General features: G+C 35.4%; 1 protein-coding gene across 4 annotated transcripts in view; it reads left to right on the top strand.

The window, feature by feature from the left end:
• Positions 1-7,401: 7,401 nt before the first annotated feature.
• LOC18447846 (WD-40 repeat family protein / beige-like protein) overlaps positions 7,402-21,820 on the top strand; it is a 43,916-nt gene continuing 29,497 nt past the window's right edge. For 2 of the 4 annotated variants that reach the window (XM_020675713.2, XM_020675710.2), the window contains exons 1-8: positions 7,402-7,534; positions 7,661-10,010; positions 13,187-13,968; positions 14,793-15,533; positions 16,189-16,323; positions 17,154-17,258; positions 17,502-17,615; positions 18,658-18,734. In XM_020675713.2, the coding sequence (XP_020531372.2) occupies positions 8,099-10,010; positions 13,187-13,968; positions 14,793-15,533; positions 16,189-16,323; positions 17,154-17,258; positions 17,502-17,615; positions 18,658-18,734 (3,866 nt within the window). In that variant the 5' untranslated portion in view covers positions 7,402-7,534; positions 7,661-8,098. Of the gene's footprint in view, positions 7,535-7,660; positions 10,011-13,186; positions 13,969-14,792; positions 15,534-16,188; positions 16,324-17,153; positions 17,259-17,501; positions 17,616-18,657; positions 18,735-21,820 lie in introns of those variants that run through there. The other 2 variants (XM_020675711.2, XM_088846277.1) reach the window with 2 other exon arrangements.

The raw sequence follows: 21,820 nt of genomic DNA, 5'->3' as shown, positions 1-21,820 counted from the left end.
AGGAGCATACAATATCTTGGCATGTTATATACTAAGTTAATGAAGTGTCTCTCACGTGAGAGCAGTAGTACAAGCCATTTTCATACTTTTGGGTTGAACGTTAGAAGTGGTATACGCCATTGCAAGAAACACAAGAGGGGTACCACGCGATGTCTACAATAATAATTTACAAGTTGGGGCATCCTGCTATTATTCTATTGATTAATGCAACACTATAATGCCTTTCTTTAACTTTTTAGATTAATATTTTTCAATATTGTCCTACCCTTCCTATGAAATAAGCTATAAAGAAGTCCATGTAATACATGCTTTTTTATTATTGTGTATGTCTCTTGCACTAGCTAAAAGAATATTCAAGGATATCCACCCCCAGCCTTGATGTAAAATCTTTTAAATTTATTAGGTGCACCCATCGAAGCATATTATACTTTTACCCCCCCCCCCCCCCCCCGGGTAAAACAAGTACTTTTTAACACTCCATAATTAATACATGTGATATCCTTGATCTAGGGACCAGCCTTAAATGATGGAAAAATTCCCTCACTACTCTCTATGCCTGCCTAAACAAATTATTTTATAATACTAAATGGAGACCATTCGATTTTTTGATGGTCAAAACTAAGTTTTTTTAAAACCCAATATTTATTTATTTTTTAAAAAATGCTCATCTAGTAATTTGAAAGTCAGTGACTTTAAAAGTGGATCTCAAATTTTTACATAAAAGGAATACTAGTAAGTGGATCTCATAAATTTATCAAAAAAAAGAAAGAGTAAATGAAGGAGTTAGTGTATAGTATACTTATGCAGGAGTATGACATATGCACAATCTTTTTCACCTGGCTCAACGGTGAATTGGATTTTATCCTAATGTGCATAGGTAGAGGGACCAGCTTGAGCTTGCTTCAAGCTTAAGACTTCAACCAGCAAGTTCGAGCTTGGTTTATTAGTCTAAAAAAAGCAACCCACGAAAAGGTAACTGAAAATAATTTGAATTAAAGTTCACTTGAGATAAAATATTACAAAATATAAATACTGCAAACCTTTGAGCTCAAGCGTAGGCATAGCTGGGATCAGCTCAAATCGGGTTGTTCAGTGAATGAGCGAGTGGGCCTAACTTGGCTTAGTGTGTAAGGGTGGCAATGGGATGGGCAGTGTAGCCTGGCCCTAAAAGATAAAGAGTCTGGTCACAAGATGTGGCCCAAGGGCTGGGCCACCACATCTTGATGGTCGCCCGGCCCTAGGAAAGCCTGGTTGGGCCTGGCCCGATTTTTTTTTTTTATTTTCATATTTTTGCTCTTTATTTTTCATGGATTATATTTGACCGGGGTCATGCTAACCCAGCCTTCACAGGGCTAGGGCAAAGGCATGCCCCACCTAGGCCTGGTCCGTTATCCGCCCTAGGTGTGTTGAGTTGGAAAAAGATTGCTTTAGCTTTCTTCATCACAGGCTGAGTGGTGTTAGCTTGCAAGCTAGCTTGGATTATCGATACTCCTAAACAGTGTTTAAAAAAACGCCGAGTCGAACCGGACTCGCCCGGTTCGACTCGAAAATAACCATGGACGGATCGAAACGGTAAAAAAAACGGGAATTGTCCGGTTCTAGAGAGAACCGGACGATTCTGTACAGTGACTCGCCGATTCACTGCACAGAATCGGCGAGTCCGTACAGTGGATCGGCGAGTCCCGTACGGATTTTTTATTATTTTTTATTATTTATTATTATTTTTTATTATTTTTATTATTTTTTTGTAACCCATGATAGATTTTTTTGTAATCCATGATAGATTTTTTTGTAATACTTGATCGATTTTTTTGTAATCCATGATCGAATTGTTTTTTTTTTTTTGTAATCCATGATCGAATGTTTTGTTTTTTTTTTTTTTTTTGTAACCCATGAGAGAATTTTTTGTAATCCATGATCGAATTTTTTGTTTTTTTTTTTTTTTTTGTAACCCATGATAGAATTTTTTGTAATCCATGATCGAATGTTTTGTAATACATGATCGAAATGTTTGTTTTTTTTTTGTAATCCATGATCGAAATGTTTGTTTTTTTTTTTGTAATCCATGATCGAATTTTTTGTTTTTGGCTTTTTTTGTAACCCATGATAGAGTTTTTTGTAATCCATGATTGAATTTTTTGTAATCCATGATTGAATTGTTTTTTTCTTTTTTTGTAATCCATGATTGAATTTTTTGTTTTTTTTTGTTTGTTTTTTTTTGTAATCCATGATCGAATTTTATGTAATCCATGATCGAATTTTATGTAATCCATGATCGAATTTTTTGTAATCCATGATTGAATTTTTTGAAAACTTGTGATTTTTTTTTTTTAATCCTTGATCGAATTTTTTTTTGTAATCCATGATAGAATTTTTTGAAAATTTGTGATTTTTTTTTTTAATCCATGATCGAATTTTTTTTTGTAATCCATGATAGAATTTTTTGAAAATTTGAGATTTATTTATTTTTAATCCATGATCGATTTTTTTGGAAATTTGTTTTTTTTTTTTTTAATCCATATTATTCAAAGAGAAAATGAGAGAGATGATGATTCTGAGGCCACCCTATCCCAGTCATATTATTCACATATCGAGTCCCAACAGCAACAGTGTAGGGATGAGCACGACAGTGCAGGTGAGTATGAAGGATGGACAATTTTCGGGGATTTTAGATTGGGAACACAAAAAACACTAACACTCGGGGATTTGGGAATAGTCAGACGCCTGTTAATATCGATGATTCGTTTTTAGATCGAATCAATGAATTGTTAAACGAATTCAATCAATGGCACCAGCGTGACCAAGAAGAACAATAACGTCGTCTATCATTTTATTTTTAGATCATATGTTACTAATTTTATGCTTTATTGTAGTCCATGTATGTTGATATACTTATTCCATGATAATTATATGTTCATCCTTTTGTGTGTTGTAAATTAAATGCTGAATGGCGGTTCATGCAGGGAAAGAACATATCAATATTCGCATATTCATTCAAAAACATGAAAATTCTTAATGGAGTACCCTCATTTCTTATTGAATTCCTAAAAAACAATATTTATAATGAATTTTAATAATTTTCTCGGATTTTTTTTAAGTTTTATTCTGATCGATTCACCCGATTCTCGATCCGGATCGCCGATTCGCTGATCCGGATCGGTTTTTTGAAAGCCTGATCCGGGTCACCGATCCGTTTTTTAAACCATTGCTCCTAAATATAAATGTTATGTAACGAGTTGATGCGATTGAATAATGGGTTTTGTCAAGCTACACCATTTGGTGTATACCTTTAAAGTCCTCATTATTTTTTAATACTTAAATACCCTTGAATTTTATTACAAATTTTTTCAAATAAGGGCATTTTTTGCCATTTAAAATGGTATAATGGATATTTCGATAAAAAAATATGGGTATTCTATTAGTTAAAAAACAATTGATGCATCTTGTAGGTAATGTCATACACCATGTCGGTGATGTTATTGTCCATTTATTGTTAATGAATGTTTTTGTTTTTATTAGGAATTTATACTTTACTCTTGATTAATTACTTAAAATAATGCTACTACACTATAGGATAAGGGCATCTAAGTGTCCATAAATGTTTAGGACTTTAAGGTTATTCACCACAAGTGGTCTACCCTAATAAAACCCTTTAATAATTATGCAAAAAATGAAATAATGAACCATATTTTAGGAAAAAGTTTATATAATAATGCAACCTTATAATGTAGAACTACGGATGCCCCTCAAAAATCCATCCGGAAACGTAGTTTTAATGTTGATAAACCCTTTGACTAATCATCTCGACATCAAGATGTATGACCATGAAAAATAAAAACATTTTAAGTCTCGTAAATAGTGCATTTTACAACATATTATCTACACCGTCCATTTTCAAGATTTTCATATGCTTATAGAAGTACTTGATTTTAACCATTTTTTAAATGAGTAATGATCATATGAGACCCTTCCATACCCATGTGTGTAGGACCCCAAAGGATCGCCATTAAATTTAGCACAAATCTCTAAAAAAGTTATCACATGGGTGTGAGACTTGCCTTTTCTAGATTTCTATACCAAATTTAATGGTGATCATTTGGGGTTCTACACACATGGGTGTGGGAGGATCTCACATGATCATTACTCCCACGTGATCATTACTCTTTTGAGATAATCCTAATAACATTTTACATCAAAATTATATACCATGATAAAATTTGAAAGGCACCTTACCTGTACACATACGGAAGCGTCCGTATGCCAACTGCACCCATATTTTTAAGCACAATAAAAGTAACAACATTTTTTTAAAAATCGTAGTGTATACAATAAACGCCAATTTTTTCCATTTTTTTATTTTTTCCCCCTCTTTATTTTTCCAGTGTTAATACCCTTGTTTCTCCATTAAAACACCGATTTTTCGATATAAAAAAAGCACCAGCTTTTATGGAAATAGAAGAAGAAAAAAGGACCCATCCAGTTTTATTATGTCCATTTCTAACATTACAAGAGTTATTGCAATAATAATTAATGCATTTGCCTATCAATTACAAAGCATGTGCATGCGTTTGTTCAATCATTAATGGAATAATGGTACCGTTAAAGTGGATATAAAAATGTGCGATAGAAATTTAGTATTCAAATCCCTAACCTCCCTCACCCAAACTGATATATTTACTATCGCCAAAGCATAAGCGACAAAATCATCATCATGAGCATATTTTCTCGATTATTTGGGATCGGATAAACAAATCCCAATCCCCTATTCTATTGTATCAAGAGTCACACCCTCGGTGAGGCTATAAATCCACATCTTTTATCACTACTTTTACGTAAGCTACAAAAAAATTAGTTAAAATCAATCACCAATAGTACAACACATTGAATGCAAGCATAATGAGATTTGCTTGCTTATCTAATGAAAATTTGTTATTGTAATACAAAAAGTTTCAAGTCACACCAGATGGCAAGAGTGCAATGTACCATGTGCCAACAATGTGTTATTGAGCAATGATTTCATGCAACTGTTGTATCATAATATAATGCAACCACATTAAATGCCCATTTTAGATATATTTATTTGACGTAATTTTTTAGATGTATATTCTTTTCATTCTAAAGAATAATCACAAATAAGAAAAAATAGAAAAAAAACACCTCAAAAAAATATTTTTCTAGCCCAATTAATATAAGCCGTCCATTTTAGTGAGAATGTTAGATATAGACTTCAAAAGGATTTTTTTATTTCCAAATTTTTTATATAGTATTATCATCATGAGAATGACAATGCTAACAAAGAAAAAATTGATTTTAAATTTGTCAAGGCCTAGATATTGAAATTCACCGAATGGACGGTCGAGATTTATTGTTGGAGGGTACTAATTTTTACCATATCTAGGGTGCAAATTGATTTTTTTTTTCATAAGATTAATTTTGAGGATGAAGAGATTGTGTGTGCGAAATTTGAGGTCATACAAATGCCAAAAACATGGTTTCTATAAGTGTGGTTGCATTATAGTATAATACAACCGTTGTATGAAATCATCGCTCTGTGTTATTTGCTTTATTGTTTATTGATTCGGGTTGTATATTATGATATCATTTAGTTTTGGTACATTGATGTAACAATTATTTTTACCCATTGGATATGGAATTTAATATATTGGAATACATCACAACATTTGAGAAATTTTATTTTTGACATTTTGTCCAATCAATAATAAATTTCCAATCACCTGATTTCACATCCAACTGTCAATTATGATTGTATGATTTTTATATTAAAAGTAAATAATCTCAGTGTATATATTTTATTATTAATTTTCATATACACTACCACAATCAACTAGAGATGTCAAACTGTATAGGATCCCATGGAGAGAGACTTTTGTGCATTTTGCTTACTTAGAAGGCCTTGCAAAATAGGAGTTCAATGTAAGTTACATCTTAGTCCAATTCAGTTTTTTCTATAATACATACCTTCATTAGCAGTTTAATTAGGAGAAAAGTTAAGTACATAAAGGGAATGAATCATGTCAGCCTACGGGTTAACAACTACAGTGTCTACTAATGGCTCAGATTGAATCTGGGACCAATCCAATAGTCACAACATCATTTTGTATTTAAATTTTAATTTTTTACAAATCTAAATTACTTGAAATTTTGAACGTCTATTAATTAAAAATAGAAAAATCTAATAAAAATATAGAAAATAATATACACAAAATAAATATTAACCAAAACACCCCTAAAACTTTTCAGGGGTATTTTGATCAATTTATATTTTATAAAATATTTTTTAATATTTTTTTTAGGTGTGTCTTGATGAGAAGAATAAACTCCTAAAGTTTCAAGTAATTTGGATTTATAGAAAAATGATGAAAATTAAAATACAAAATGAGGTTGTAATCGTTAGATCCGCTCAAAATCAATTTAAACCATCAGCTGACGCTGTAGCTGTTAACTTATGGGCTGACTGACATGATCTATTCCCGTTCATAAATACCATCCTTTTAATCATTTTATACTACTCAAATTAAAAATAAAGTACTTTTGTGCATGTATATATATATCAAGAGAGCCTCTCTCTTAAGGATTATTAACTTCACCGGAAAGGGAAAACTTTTAAGGATTATTCCTTCATTAGAAAGGTAACCTCTAACCTTACATTTATAAGAATTTCGATTTTTTTAAAAAAGTATAAATGTTTATTATCTCGATATTATAATTACACCAAGATCCTACATTGACATGCATCTCTAGCTAGGGATGTCCACTAATTTAAAAATCATCAATACGACTCAAAATCACCTGAGTTTAATATGGACTTACATGCGATTGTTATTTTTCACTCTTTGTTCTCTTTAGTTAGATTCGGTTCCGATCAGGTGAATCTGAATTTGGAAAATCCAGTTATCTAGGGTATGAAACAGATTATAATTCTCTTGTAGCATCTACTGAAAACTACCCTCTCTCTTATATGTAAATGCCATTAATTACCCTCAAATTTAGTTGATTAAATGTTTAAATGAAAGCTTCAAAAAGGACGAGAGATATGACCAAAAGGACATTTATATGTAAATGCCATTAATTACCCTCAAATTTAGTTGATTAAATGTTTAAATGAAAGCTTCAAAAAGGACGAGAGATATGCCCAAAAGGACATGATAAAAGTAAAAATAAAATACATGAAGACTTATTATTCATCGAGGATATAACCCTTGGATCAAAATTCGTCTAGTCTTACCTTAAAAAGACTAAATGAATTTAGTTTATTAAATGCGAAAAAAAAGAAGCTTTCACTTTGTAAGTGAATGGGACTATTTCGACATTTTCAAAATGGTGGCTGGTCAGCTCCACATTTCCGCGTATATAAGACGAACAAACCCCGATGTTGGCGCTTAAACCGCCTCCTATTCCATTTCCAACCCGGATACTGAAACAACAAAAACAACAGAGAGTTTAATTTCTATGAAGATTTTGATATTTTTCTCTTTGTGTTATGTGTTCTCTCAGTAATTCACTGATAGTTGAGGTATTTTTCAAAAATTCAATCTCGTGAATTGCATTTAAAAATGTGTAGCTTATTTGAAAATTGTAGTTCCGTTTCAGATTTAATGGCATTTGAATTCTGATACTTGCACTGGTAATCTTGATGCAGTGCTTGTTCTCATGGTGATTTCATCGACGATAGAGCTGTGATTGGTTCATTGATTTGGAGCTCGAGGGATTGATCTGATTTCTAATTGATTCAGTTGGTTTACACTCGTTGTTTCAGTTTTATATTGATTAATTTTGGAGAAATGGATCTATATGTGCTCAAGTTTGGGTTTTTGGATGGATCAATGGTTTTTTAGGGCTTTTTCTTGGAGATCTATTTGACTAAACAACTGTACACTGTTTTAATTGTTTTTTAATCAGTTTGAGTCTTCGTATTTGATGATCATTATATAAAATCAATTTCCAGGGAAATTGAATCATGAACAAATTTGTTTAAAACCTGGTCAATTCTAGGGAAACCATTGATTATTTCAGCGTTTTGATCCAGGGCTGTTGCATTGAGCAGATGACCTCAGGGTAAATAGACTCTAATTTAAAAATGGAAGACTCACCAGACCCTGACCCGATCAGGACCGTAGGTGCTGATGAAATCAAACGGCTAGAAGGTGATGAGCCCTTGTTTTCCCATTCTGGCGCTGAGAACTGGAATGGATCGGTTTGTCGATCTGAAGAAGACCAATTTGAACAAGTCTCATTAAGGGACCAAGAGAGAATCACATCAGAAACTGTAGGCAAAGATGATTCGATTTGTTCCTCTGTTTCTGATTCGATTAGTCTGGTTTCAGGCAATGAAGAGGTATCTAATTCATCTACCGGGAGAGGATTAGGAGAAATTGAAGCATCATCAGTTGAGATGCAGGGTGATTATAGCTCAAGTCCTGTTTTGAGGCTATCGTCCTCCTCTGTGAGCTTCGATTCCCCCGTGGTTTCACCTCAAAAGCTCAGATCCAAGCCCACCATGCCCAACGTGTCACCAGAGCTTATACTCTTAGTGGAATCAGCCATACAAGGAGATTCCTCCAGCTTGGAGAGATTGAGAGCTATAGTTAGTGGGGATGAGAGCTCTGTGATAGAAGAGGAGAGAGAAAGCATCTCGAGATTGGTGGTTGATGTGCTTTTAGCTACAATGGGTGGCATTGAAGGTTTTGATGATCATGGGGATAATGGTAACCCACCGAGTGTGATGCTTAATGCGCAGGCAGCTGTTGTTTCAGCTATGCTAATTCCATGGCTCCCATGTGCAGGAGACACTGGAAGTCATCTGTCTCCAAGGAGTCGAATGGTTAAGGGTTTGTCCATGATTTTGAGGGCTTGCACTCGCAACAGGTCAATGTGTTCGGTTGCTGATCTGCTTCCAGCCCTTTTGTCATCTATAGAGAGGCTCTTAGTAGAAGATCTTAATTTCGAGTTTTGGGAATCTGGTCCTTTGTTCCAGTGCGTTCAATTGTTGGGTTCTCACTCTATGAGCGTAACCCACTTGAAACAGTGGCTCCAAGTGGTGAGCAACACCATTTCGACTGGTAGAGCAAAGCATATGATGCTTTCCTTGGAAAAGGCAATGGGTGGGATGGAGGCCAAGGGCCCAACGTGTACATTTGAGTTTGATGGTGAAAGCTCGGGCTTGTTGGGTCCAGGAGAGAGTCGATGGCCCTTCTCTAATGGCTATGCCTTTGTTACGTGGCTTTATATTGAATCATTTGCTGACACTTTGAATACAGCTGCAGCAGCAGCTGCCATTGCGGCTGCTGCTGCTGCTAAGTCTGGGAAATCGTCGGCCATGTCAGCTGCAGCTGCTGCAAGTGCTTTGGCTGGTGAGGGAACTGCCCATATGCCTCGACTCTTTAGTTTTCTATCAGCTGATAACCAAGGTGTTGAAGCTTACTTCCATGGCCAGTTTTTGGTGGTTGAAAGTGGGAGTGGAAAGGGTAAGAAGGCCTCTCTGCATTTTACCTATGCTTTCAAGTCTCAGTGTTGGTATTTTATTGGTTTGGAGCACACCCACAAGCAAAATTTGTTGGGTAAAGCAGAGAGTGAGCTGAGATTGTATATTGATGGATATTTGTATGAGAGCCGCCCTTTTGAGTTCCCTCGTATCTCTAAGCCACTTGCCTTTTGTTGTATTGGAACAAATCCCCCTCCTACCATGGCTGGTTTGCAAAGGCGTCGGCGCCAGTGCCCGCTCTTTGCTGAGATGGGTCCAATATACATTTTCAAGGAGCCGATTGGTCCTGAAAGAATGGAGCGTTTGGCTGCAAGGGGTGGAGATGTGTTACCTTCTTTTGGGAATGGTGCAGGCTTACCATGGATAGCAACAAATCAGCATTTGAGATTATTGGCAGAGGAGAGCTTTGTGTTGGACTCGGAGATTGGAGGAAAGCTTCACCTTCTCTATCACCCAAATTTGCTGAGTGGGCGTCACTGTCCTGATGCCTCTCCTTCTGGTGCAGCAGGTTAGCAAATCATTAAAAGCTCTGGGTTTGATTACAAGTGCTGTTTTCTCTGGTTTATTGTTTTATTCACTGTGTGGCACCAGACATCGTCATCGTCTCTTTTTATAAACATTATGTATATTAAAACTTATCTGTCATTTATATTTTCACTATAGAGATCTCATAGATTATTGTAACCGTTGTGACAAATATGATAATATATTTAGTCTAATGTTTAAAAGGTCATGTGTTGTCATATTGAAGATGGTAATTCTGTGGCCTGCCTGTCGTGGATAAAGGCAGGTTAGTTAGGAAGGCAAATCATGGCTGGCATTATTTTTGCCCATAAGCTTTTCTGCTTTAGGCATTATTGTGGTATATTGACGTTCTATTGTGATGAAATAGACCATTTCGGATAGAAAAGGAGGATGAGAAAAAGAAAAGAAAAAAAAGAAAAAGAAAAAGAAAAAAAAACACACTATGTTGTGCTAGGAAAGCCGATCATTGAGATTGGACATAAAAGCGCAGATGGTTTTTTTCCCCCTTGATTGCAACAATAACCTTTACTCCTAGGTCAGACTACCTCACAAGGTAATCTTTGTATACCATCAGCATCAATTTCCAGGATGAGACTAGAGGCCCATAATTCATAACCATAATTTGGCTTAGCTCTTTATTGCATCTTTATGTGAGAGGAAAGGAGTCTCTTCATTAGTTGTTTTTTTGGTCTAATCATTTAGACTGAGCTGTATTAGTCCTAAGGATCCGTAAATTAGTTTTAAGATCCTATATCTGGATGCCATGGGAATCCTTGCTTTCACTAGCGAGTAAACTTCCCATTTCACAATTGAATTCTGGGTGATTGACCTCTCCATGGGCCTCAACTGGCCAAGCCACAGCCACTTCTTATCAATTCCCAGTGAAAAAAGTGGGATTTGGAGCAACTAATCAATTTGGCTTGTGTCCCACTACTACTACTATCGCTTTTATTTTCTGGATCTTTCAAGTCTCCAAATTACATTTCCTTCTGCATTAGCTAACCTTGCGATTGTTACTTAACCTTAACTGTCATATCTCATCTTCTTTTGAATAGGAATCCCACGAAATTTATTTTCTAAATGAAAGTGTCTATTTCTTGCTGCATTAATAATTCTTGATGAATTTTGGAGGGAATGATCTAGATGTTCAAGAACTCAAAATTCAAAAATTTATCTTTAAAAATAATCATCTAGTCATACTTAGATGAATACCAATTTTTCTTTAAAAAAATAAAAATAAAAAATGTCCCAACTAAGTGTTTTGCTCAAGGGAGTAAATGTATAGTATGCTCCTGAGGGAGCACAGTATACACGCTCTTTTGCTAAAGTGGGAGCCTTATGTTGCAATTTCCCATTTTTATTAAAAAAAAAAAAAAACTTTGCATCATCTTACCCTCTCTTATAGGGTGAGGAACTTAATTTTTCTCTTAACCCATCCCAAGCATGGGTATAGGAGGTGGGTTGCATTAGGCAGACAACCAATATAAACTTTGCCGCATCTTATCATGAGTTATGAACCTATTCTTACTGAGGGAATGAGAGGGAATTAGTGTCGTGCTTATCCCGCCACTCTAATAAGTATTGGAATAGGAGGGAATGGGTGGGAATTATTGGTGTGCTTATCCCGCCACTGTTATAAGTATTAGAAGCTGCTATATATTGACTATCAAGGGTGAATCAATGCCCTCCTTGTTTAGGCAGTTACTTCAGTTGAAGCCTTCCCGGGGGAATAAAGTTAGATCCCAAACCAGAAGAGTTCTTTTTTAAACAGAGCAGATATTCCATGAAGCAAGCATCATTTACAAGTGGTTTATTTGATAGAGAAGAATGGAAAAATATGATTAATGTAGTCGATCCCAATTAATTGGGATAAGACTTGGATGATGATGATGATGTTATTTTTTATCTGACCATTTATCTATATATGTCAATATAAAGTCTTGTCGAAATCCTTCATTGTCTTATAAATGTATGATTTGTTTTCTTCTCAAGAACCAGTCATGAGACATGATCAATATGGCTGCAAATGGGTTGGGTCTCCCCCTACCTAGACCCGAATCTGACCTGAGCCTGATATAAGTAGTTTCCTTTTCAAGAACTAGTCATGAGAGATGATCAATAGCAATGTAAACGGGTCTGGTTGGCCCTGACCTAGCCTTGACCTAATTGGCTTAGGGTCCATTCCAGACTCCAACTTGAACCTGACCCAGGACGAGTTGGTCGCCTAACTCAGTCCCGACTTTCTGGTTTTTTTTGTTGTTTGGTAGGAAGGGAGATTAGGATTTTGCCGAGCTTAAGGCTCAGAGTGAGAGAGTGCAGAGATTAGGCGAAGTGGGAAAAAGAGGAACCTGGTAGTTAGGCCTTCGGTTTGCATTGACATGAGAGAGAGAAAGATGGAGACATAGAGAAAAAGGGCAATTTGATTTTAATATATAAGTTTATAAAAGTATATATTTGCATTTTAATACATATATATATATATATTTGAATATGTTAACTGTTCTATTTATAAGAAAAGGATTACAAGAGAGCATAAAGACATCCACAAGCTGGGGCTCAAGCCAAAAAATAGGCTTACCAAGGGTTGGTAGCGCTATACAAAAATGGGGTTAATATATTATACATGATAGTATTTTATAATTTTATAATATATATTATGCACTATATTAATATATATATATATATATATATATATATATATATATATATATACATGTAAATGTAATACTAGATATATGTAATATATATTAACATATATTATACATGGTATGTGTATGTTTATATACATTTACGTGTATATTCTATGTATGTAATATCTATTAATATGTTGTATATTATCTGTATGTAATATATATTAATATGTATTGTACATGGTGTGTATATGTTTATACACATGTAAATGTAATATTATATGTAATATATATTAATATGTATTGTAAATGGGACCTAGTTCAGTTTTGGATTAGGTCATCCTGGACCCGATCCCGTGGGTCCAGGCCTTTGACTTGAACTTGGACCAGACCAGGTCCACTTGGAGGGTTGCCTGGTCGACCCTACCCATTTGATACCCGTTATGATCAATTCCTTTTTCATTGCTAGTGTACAATTTGCCTTTCTATTACTCCTTGAGTGGGTGCCTTATAGTATTTTATGGTGCAGGTACACATAGGAGACCTGCCGAGGTTCTGGGCCAAGTTCATGTTGCAACTCGTATGCGCCCCATAGAGGCATTGTGGGCCACAGGTGGTCCAATGTCCTTGCTTCCACTAGTCGTTAGCAACGTACAAAGTGATACCCTCGAGCCTCTGCCTGGCAAGTTCCCTTTATCTCTGGCAACAACCTCTCTCGCTGGACCGATATTCAGAATTATATCAATGGCAATCCAACACCCTGGTAATAATGAGGAGCTATGTCGTGGTCATGGACCTGAGGTTTTGGCCCGACTTCTCAGGTACCTTCTCCTTACTTTGTCATCTTTGGATCTTGAAAAGAAAACTGGTGTCAGGGATGAGGAACTTGTTGCAGCGATTGTGTCATTGTGCCAATCTCAAAAAAGTAATCCTGCTCTCAAGGTGCAATTGTTCAGTAATTTGCTTTTGGATTTGAAGATGTGGAGTTCATGTAGTTATGGGCTCCAGAAAAAGCTTCTCTCTTCCCTTGCTGACATGGTTTTCTCTGAGTCATCGACGATGAGGGATGCTAATGCTGTCCAGATGCTTTTAGATGGATGCCGGCGTTGCTATTGGGTTGTTCGTGAAACCGATTCAGTAAGTACATTTTCACTGCATGAAACATCGCGGCTAGTTGGTGAAGTGAATGCTTTGGTTGATGAGCTTTTAGTGGTTGTTGAACTGCTAGTTGGAGCTTCACCTGCCGAAATGGCTGTTAGTGATGTTCGGTGTTTAATCAGCTTTTTGGTAGATTGTCCACAACCAAATCAGGTACTATGTGTACTTCATTTGAAATTCTCTAGCCAGAGTCATATGTTTGCTTTTCTTCGTACTTCCTCTTGAATTTTTTTTTCATTTCTTTCTTAAATAGAGAATGAAATGTCTTACAAATTTTTTTTGAGGAAAGGTTAACTATGAAATTTCTTACAATTGTCTTTTTATATGCTTTATTTTCTTTTTTTATATGATTTCTCTTTTATATCCGACCCCAAATAGTTGGGATATGGCTGATGTTGATGATAATGATATATGATATATCTTTTATACTTGCAATTAGCATTGTAAGTATGCTTCTAATGATCATTATGAGCACTTGCCCGAGTATTCTTTTGAACCTAGTGCTGATTGCCTTGGTATTATATCTGATGGAGGATATTGGCCCAAGGAAGCGAAATAGTAGAATAAAAATTTGGATAAGTTTTGGTGTTATAATTGGTAGCATATGGAAGTTGGTGGGGGTTTCTTCATAGTTGTTACCTTTTGTTGTTTAAAACTTAAAATTTTGCTAAGGTAATTGCATGATGCATGTAATCAGCATCTTATTCTTTCTTTGTTGTTTTGGCTATAGTCTTCTTCATTTTGTTTAATGTGTGGTGCTTAAGGGTTAATTAAATGGTTTTTGGCATATCAAGCACTTAAAATTGAGAAATAACATATGTTATCTTTATGGGAATGAGTAGCATAATAATGTTTTCTTTGCCAGGCATGTATGGCTATATGTGCTTTTGATTTCTCTATCGTTGGTAAACTTTTTCTTTATCTGACTTTGCTTTATGAGTTGGAACTACCTAATTGTGCATTTAATATGTCTGCAGGTAGCCAGGGTATTGCATCTCATTTATAGGCTGGTTGTGCAGCCAAATACCTCACGTGCTCAGACATTTGCGGAGTCATTTTTGTCATCTGGGGGCATCGAAACCCTGCTTGTCCTTCTTCAGCGTGAAGCAAAAGCTGGTAACAGGGGAGTTTCTTCAGATTCACAAATACATGATGCCAAGAACACATTCGATCAGGAGCTCGAGCAAGAAAATATAGCTATGCCAGATAAAAGCCAGGATGACTTAGACTCAAAAAGCCAGGATGACTTAAGCCCTTCGGGGGAGATAGAGGTGGAATCTGTTCCTCTTGTAGATTCTGAATTGCAGCCCCTCCATAGTGAAAGCAGCCCCGAAAAGCTACCTTTGGGTACAGACATAGGAAGAATGGCATCCTTATCTGAGAGCTTTATAGCCAAGAATTTGGGTGGCATAAACCTCTCAATAAGTGCTGAGAGTGCGAGAAATAACGTTTACAATGTTGATGATGGTGATGGAATTGTTGTAGGAATTATCAGCCTTCTTGGAGCTCTAGTGACATCTGGATATTTAAAATTTACTTCATATACTGCAACATCAGCATTGCCCAATAACATTTTGGGAAATGAAGCACCAGAAGAAGGCAGCTCCATGTTTGCAGATAAAATTTCTTTGCTTTTATTTGCCTTGCAAAAAGCTTTTCAAGCAGCACCAGAGAGGCTGATGACAAACACTGTTTATGTGGCTTTAGTGGGTGCTTCGGTATGGCTAGAATATATTTTCAGTTGTCCATACATCTCATAATCTATTTGGAATTGTGCATATGACGTATTGTAATGTAGTTGTTTTGAAAACTTCCTTAATATTTTTCTTCATTAAGGATACTATAGATTCCTGCTTATATTTACAGAATGTTCTTTAGAGAAGCTCTCTTTTTTATATACACATTTAAAACTGCAGAAACAGACACTTTGTATACATATACCTGTCTTTGTTCATGTTGTAAACTAACTTGACTGAATCGTATAGAAACATCTGTGGGGATAATTCAGTTACTGGTTGTAGTATGTACGGGATCTGTACATTACATGTTGTTACTTGGATCTGTTTGAGTAACTTTGGGATAATAAATGAAGTCTCAATTTATGGTCTTGAGTAGAAGGTATGCGCATGCATTTTTTTTGGTATGGTGTAATTACATCATAATTTCATGACCGGTCCAGAGAGGCTTAAAACTAATTATATTCTAATACCTTTTGATTGCTATGTAAGGGGTTTTCTTTGAATGGATGTTCAAGCCTATGTTCCTACTTGTAATATAGATCAATGAGAATATGCTTGATTCTTTGGTTTCTCTTAGTACACAGTTGTTTCTGATAATACATTAGAATTTTACTTTAGATTTTTTGAATTGCAGATCAATGCCTCTTCATCAGATGATGGTCTAAACCTTTATGATTCTGGTCATCGCTTTGAGCATGTTCAACTTTTGTTGGTTCTCCTTCGCTCGCTTCCATATGCACCTGGGCCTTTGCAAATTCGAGCAATACAGGTATTTGTCTAAAGGCATGGTGCATGTCTGTGTGTGAGATTGCATTTGTATCTTCTTCATAACATTATAGGCCTATTGGAGCAGTTACCTCAGCACTGCAATTTTCAGCATTTATTTTTTTGATATTGTTCACAATCATAGTTCAGCATGTTCACAATTTCATAATTTTACATAATTTGTGACAGTTATATTGACATTTATGTGTTGCCTATTTTTCATATAGAAACAGATAGTTCTCTAGTTCATAATGAGGTTGAGTTACCTAGTTTTGCATTACTAATCACATGTGAGACTAGTTCTTCTGTGGTTTATCTTCTGATTCGTAAGGAACAAAAAAGAATACTTTTTTTTCCCAAATTTATGTCCAATCTCTTGGCTTTGCTTTGCCTGCAAAGTTCTCTCTAATGATATCTTTGCAGGAGAACAAAGCTCTTGTTTGAGAGCACTTTGCTTTACCTGCAAAGCATTCTCAAATAATGGCCTTGCCATATACAAATCACAAGTAGTGCTTTGACATCGCAAAGTCCTTTAGTGTGCTATTCTCTGATGCTTTTCAAAGCAGAGCAAGTGATGAGCTGGCATCATGTCAAAGCAGTTGGTTTTCGAGGGTGGGTTTGATTTTAGAGCAAAGCACTCTAGAACTAGTGCTTTGATGTTTGTATGTGTCTAGCCGATGCTCTGATGTACTTTAATTTAAGTTTTAATGGGTCCTATGTGCATATAAACAGCACAAAACTTTCTTGGCATTACTTGACTTCTTCTTTTGAGGATCTGGCTAGTTTCCAAGTAAGCTTTTGTTTCTGAACTACTGCTTTCTATATGATTTTCAGGATCTTCTGTTTTTGGCTTGCAGTCATCCAGAAAATAGAAGCAGCCTTACTGCTATGGAAGAATGGCCTGAATGGATTTTGGAGGTTCTTATATCAAATTATGAGGTATATCTTTGATTTTGACTCTCAGTGGATTTTATTCTCCATTTTACTGGTCTTACGAAAAACTTGAAGGGATTCCATTTAGATGGGCATGTAATCTTGGAAGGCAGCTTGGGTTTTGGACTGATAGGGCATAAACAAATGCACCACACACACACAGCACATGTACTTTCACACATGCTGGCATTTTGTTTTTCTATTGGTTTGTTATTGTTCTGTAGTATTTGAATTGTTCTTCTTTTATAGATGGGTTCAAGCAAATCGTCAAATGATCCAAGCGTTGGAGAAATAGAGGACCTCATACATAACTTTCTGATTATCATGCTAGAGCATTCAATGCGCCTGAAAGATGGGTGGAAGGTAGGCCTTGTTGAATATAATCTTGGTTCCAATGTCTAATTTCACCTTTATTACTCTTAAAATATCTGTCCATAACATGCTGCAATTTGAAATTTTGAATATACTTATTTACATTTGTATCTTTCTAAAAGGCTACTTATTTACATTGGGCTTGTCTATTTGTTACATGGTAATTTCATATCATGATCTTTGTATGATCCCTCTTGATGTTTTTAAATTCTGTGATGTCATGTTTATCTTTATCACATGGTGGTCTTAGTATTATGAAGCTGATGTTATTAAATTCATCTTTGTCTGGCAAGTATATACTAATTTGTCTGAGATTGTGTTTGAACTTGCAGATTATCCTTTACTGCTTAAAAAGTATTTAATATTTTCTGAAAAAAGTTTATGGACCAAATTATGTTTTTATTTTATTTTAACTTTTTTTTTTTTTTATGGACTTGGAATTGTTAAAGCAAGATGATTTCTTGATTTTTCCCTTGATAAGCTCAAAATGGGGCATGGATCGACGAATTTTATTTATCACCATTGTGTCATTCATCTAGACCGCAAATTCTACCATCCGCTATGGTTATTCTCACGAATGAAAAAACTGCATGCTAAGGAGCAATTTATGGTTTATGATCTCTTAATTCATGATATGCTTACTATATTCAGTCAGATAGACTGCCTTGATTTTTCCTTGATAAGCCCAAGTCAACATTGTCTCATTCAACTTGGCTGCAAATTCTTCCTTCTGCCTATTGTTTGTCGTTTTCATGAATGAAAATTAACTGCATGCTAGGGTGCGATTTATGGCTTATTATGTCTGCCCCCCTCCCTCCACAACAAAAAAAGAAAAAAAAGGAAAAAAAATAGTGTTTATGTTGTCTATGACTCTACTTTCTTGAATAACATTCCCGTTCATGCTTTTTTCTTTTAATTTGTTTTGCCAGGCAATTCTTTATGACAGTCACTTCTTGGCCTTGCTTGTCTGTTAAGTGATATAAGTCATTTATTGTAAATCTGGTACAGTCACGACCAAAGCTTTTCCTTTCAGGATATCGAAGCAACCCTTCACTGTGCCGAATGGTTATCTATGGTTGGAGGATCTAGTGCTGGAGAGCAACGGATAAGGTAATTACAAGAATATTTTCATTATTTGCTTCTGATTATGTTTTTTGTACCATTTTCTTTGTTTGCATATGCGGCTCTCTAGCTTTTTTCTGGTAAGTATTGATTTATGGACAGCACCCATTCTTCATATAATACTGGTTCTGGGTCATCATTATGTTGATAACGCTCGGGCCAGACTATTCATGATAGAGAGTATTTACACTGGACTGCTGGTACAAAATAACATGTATAGGGTTAGCATTTCTTATTGTAAGTCCTGGACTGAATAATTTTCATGGCTATGGTGTTAACCTGCATTTGCTTCAACATTGAGTTTTAGGATGTTGCTTTTTTAATTATGTCAGTGATGTATCTCATCTGACTTGCGAGGCATTTGTGGGGTGAGACGGAGATCCAAATAAAAGAACGGTCAGGTCCTGAAGAAGGCTATAAACTTAACATGGACGGTTAAAATGGAAAATCTTGTTAAGTCAAATACAGCAAAAATTTGAGAATTCATTGCGATAACATCAAAAGTTACCTTATGACAGTGAAATATAAATACTAAATCTATGCCTTTCCTATTTAAGCAGGAAATCTCCTTATTGAAGGCACCATATTTGTAGGGACTCTGTATGGGGGCCCATTGTATAGAAAGAGAACTTTTACCTTGCCCCTTAGTGCGTGTTATATGGTCTTGCAGGCAAAACACCAGTTAGGAGGAATTTTATGGCCTGAAAAATTTTAAATTATCTATGATTTGCCCTATGGTTAATTAACTCCAAAAAAAAAAAAGATTTTGAGCTTTTAAAATATTATGTTTTATTGTTTGTGGATGAGTTAACTAGGCACCTACAAGATGAAGTACCGTGGTGTATGTTGTTTGTTGATGACATTGTTTTGATCGATGAGAGATGAGGTACTGTGGTGTATATTGTTCGCAGATGACATTCTCTTGATCGATGAGACTAGAAGCAACATCAACACAAAGTTAGAACTTTGAAGGATGCTCTAGAATCTAAAGGTTTTAAAATTAGCCCGACTATGACAAAATATATGGGATGGAAATTTAGCAATAATAGGAGTAGAACGAGGAAGTAGTTAAGATTGATGGCCAAGATATACCTAAAAGAGAGTATTTTCTACATCTTGGATCAATAATCTAGGAAATTGGAGAGATGAGGAAGATGTCGCACAAATAATCAGAGCTGGGTGGGTGAAGTGGAGATGTGCATCCGGATTTTTATGTGTTCACCACAAACCGATGAAGCTGAAGGGGAAGTTCTATAGAGCAGCTCTGAGATCAGCTTTGCTTTATGAGACGGAGTGTTGGGCAGTCAAGAAACAATATATCCATAGGATGAGTGTAGTTGAGATGAGGATTTTGAGATAGATGAGTGACAAGACAAGAAAGGATAAAATTCAGAATGAATATATTTGAGGGAATTTAGGTGTGGCTTCAATAGGGGATAAGATGAGGGAAACTAGACTTAGGTGGGCTGGCCATGTGCAACATAAACCTAATACAACATCGATTAGGAGGCGTGACTTGATTTAAGTGCAAGGCTCTAAAAGGGTAAGGGAAGGTCCAAAAGGATATTGACAGAAGTAGTGAGAAAAGATATAGGGACTTATGGTCTTACTAAGGATATAGCCCTTGATAGAGCATAATGGCGGAACATGATTCGTGTAGCCGATTCGAAATAATGTTAGAAATATGATACAAAATTTCAGGGGTTGCGGTCCGTGTGATTTACTCCTCTCTCTCACTTTATGTTAGTGGTTAGTTATCTATTGTGGGAGTTATCAAAGAATCACTCTATGTTAGTGGGTAGTTATCTATTGTAAGGAGTTATCAACGAATCACACTATGTTAGTGGGTAGTTATCTAGAAGTTGTGTGATGTAGGTTTGTGGGTAGTTTGAGTCATATAGGTTTGTGAGTAGTTTGAAAAACTGCTAGGTAAATGCCTATAAATAGGCACCATGTAATTGGATATTTGTAACCTGTGGATGTAACCTGTGCAACACTTGTGAAATGAGATATCAATGATAAACCTTATGAGTTTGTAATTATCTCTTAAAAAAAGAGTGCGTACTTATTTTAGGGTAACTAAATACTATAAAAACACCCACACATATTTCAAAGATACCAACTGTGGTATCAGAGCTTTTGTAAAAGTCCAACATGGTACCAGATAGCTATTGGAGAGCACCATTGCCAAAAAAAAGAGAAAGATTGGAGAACACAGGTTGCCAAAAAAAGATAAGCATTGAAGAGCACAGGTTGCCAAAAAAAAGAGATAAGTAGATCACAGGTTGCTAAAGAGATAGGCATCGGTGTAGAAATTTAGCACCAGTAGGTCAACTCAAGGGAAAGGTGATAGAAAATTAAATCTCTTTATTTGATTTCTTGCATTATTCCATATGGCACACACTAGTAGTCCAAGTATTTCTCAACTATTGATTCCAATTTTCAAAGGTGAATTTTTTGAGTATTGGAAAATTAAAATGAAAACAATGTTTGGGTCTTGATAAAAAAAAAGTGATTTTTCAAAATTAAAGAAAAAAAAGAGTCTTTTGGATTGATAAAAATAAAGGGAAGCAAAAAGACAAGAAAAGAATGAGGTGTTAATGGAAAAGAAGGAGTTAAAAAAGGGGAAAACAAAATTGGAGAGTTCTTGATGTCATTTTTTCTCACAAGTTTTCAAAAATGATTTTTGAGAAAAAAAGAAAAAGGGGACACCGCAGTCTTGGTATATCGTACCATGAAAAGGCATGACAGGAAATCCATGCCTAGTTTAGACATAGGAAAAATGATTTTTGAGAAAAAAAAAAAATTGTGCCATAAAAAGGCATGATAGGAAATCCATGCCTAGTGTAGGCATAGGAAAATTGATTTTTGAATAAGAAAAAAGGATACCATAGTCCTAGTGTTTCATGCCATGAAAAGGCATGAGGATGCCATGAGAAGGCATAAAAAAGAAAAGGGAGAAAAATGTTTCAAAAAAGGAATTAAAAGGAAACTAATTGCTCCAATTATTGTGTAGAAAAGACATCAAGAAATATGGCAATTCCTACTCCAATAAGCATGTTGAATGAATTTTT

This window comes from Amborella trichopoda, chromosome 9, assembly GCF_054954075.1.
Source record: "Amborella trichopoda isolate Santa Cruz 75 chromosome 9, AtrichopodaSantaCruz75HAP2 v2.0, whole genome shotgun sequence".
NCBI classification, from domain to species: domain Eukaryota; kingdom Viridiplantae; phylum Streptophyta; class Magnoliopsida; order Amborellales; family Amborellaceae; genus Amborella; species Amborella trichopoda.
This window is presented reverse-complemented; position numbering and strand designations above follow the sequence as displayed.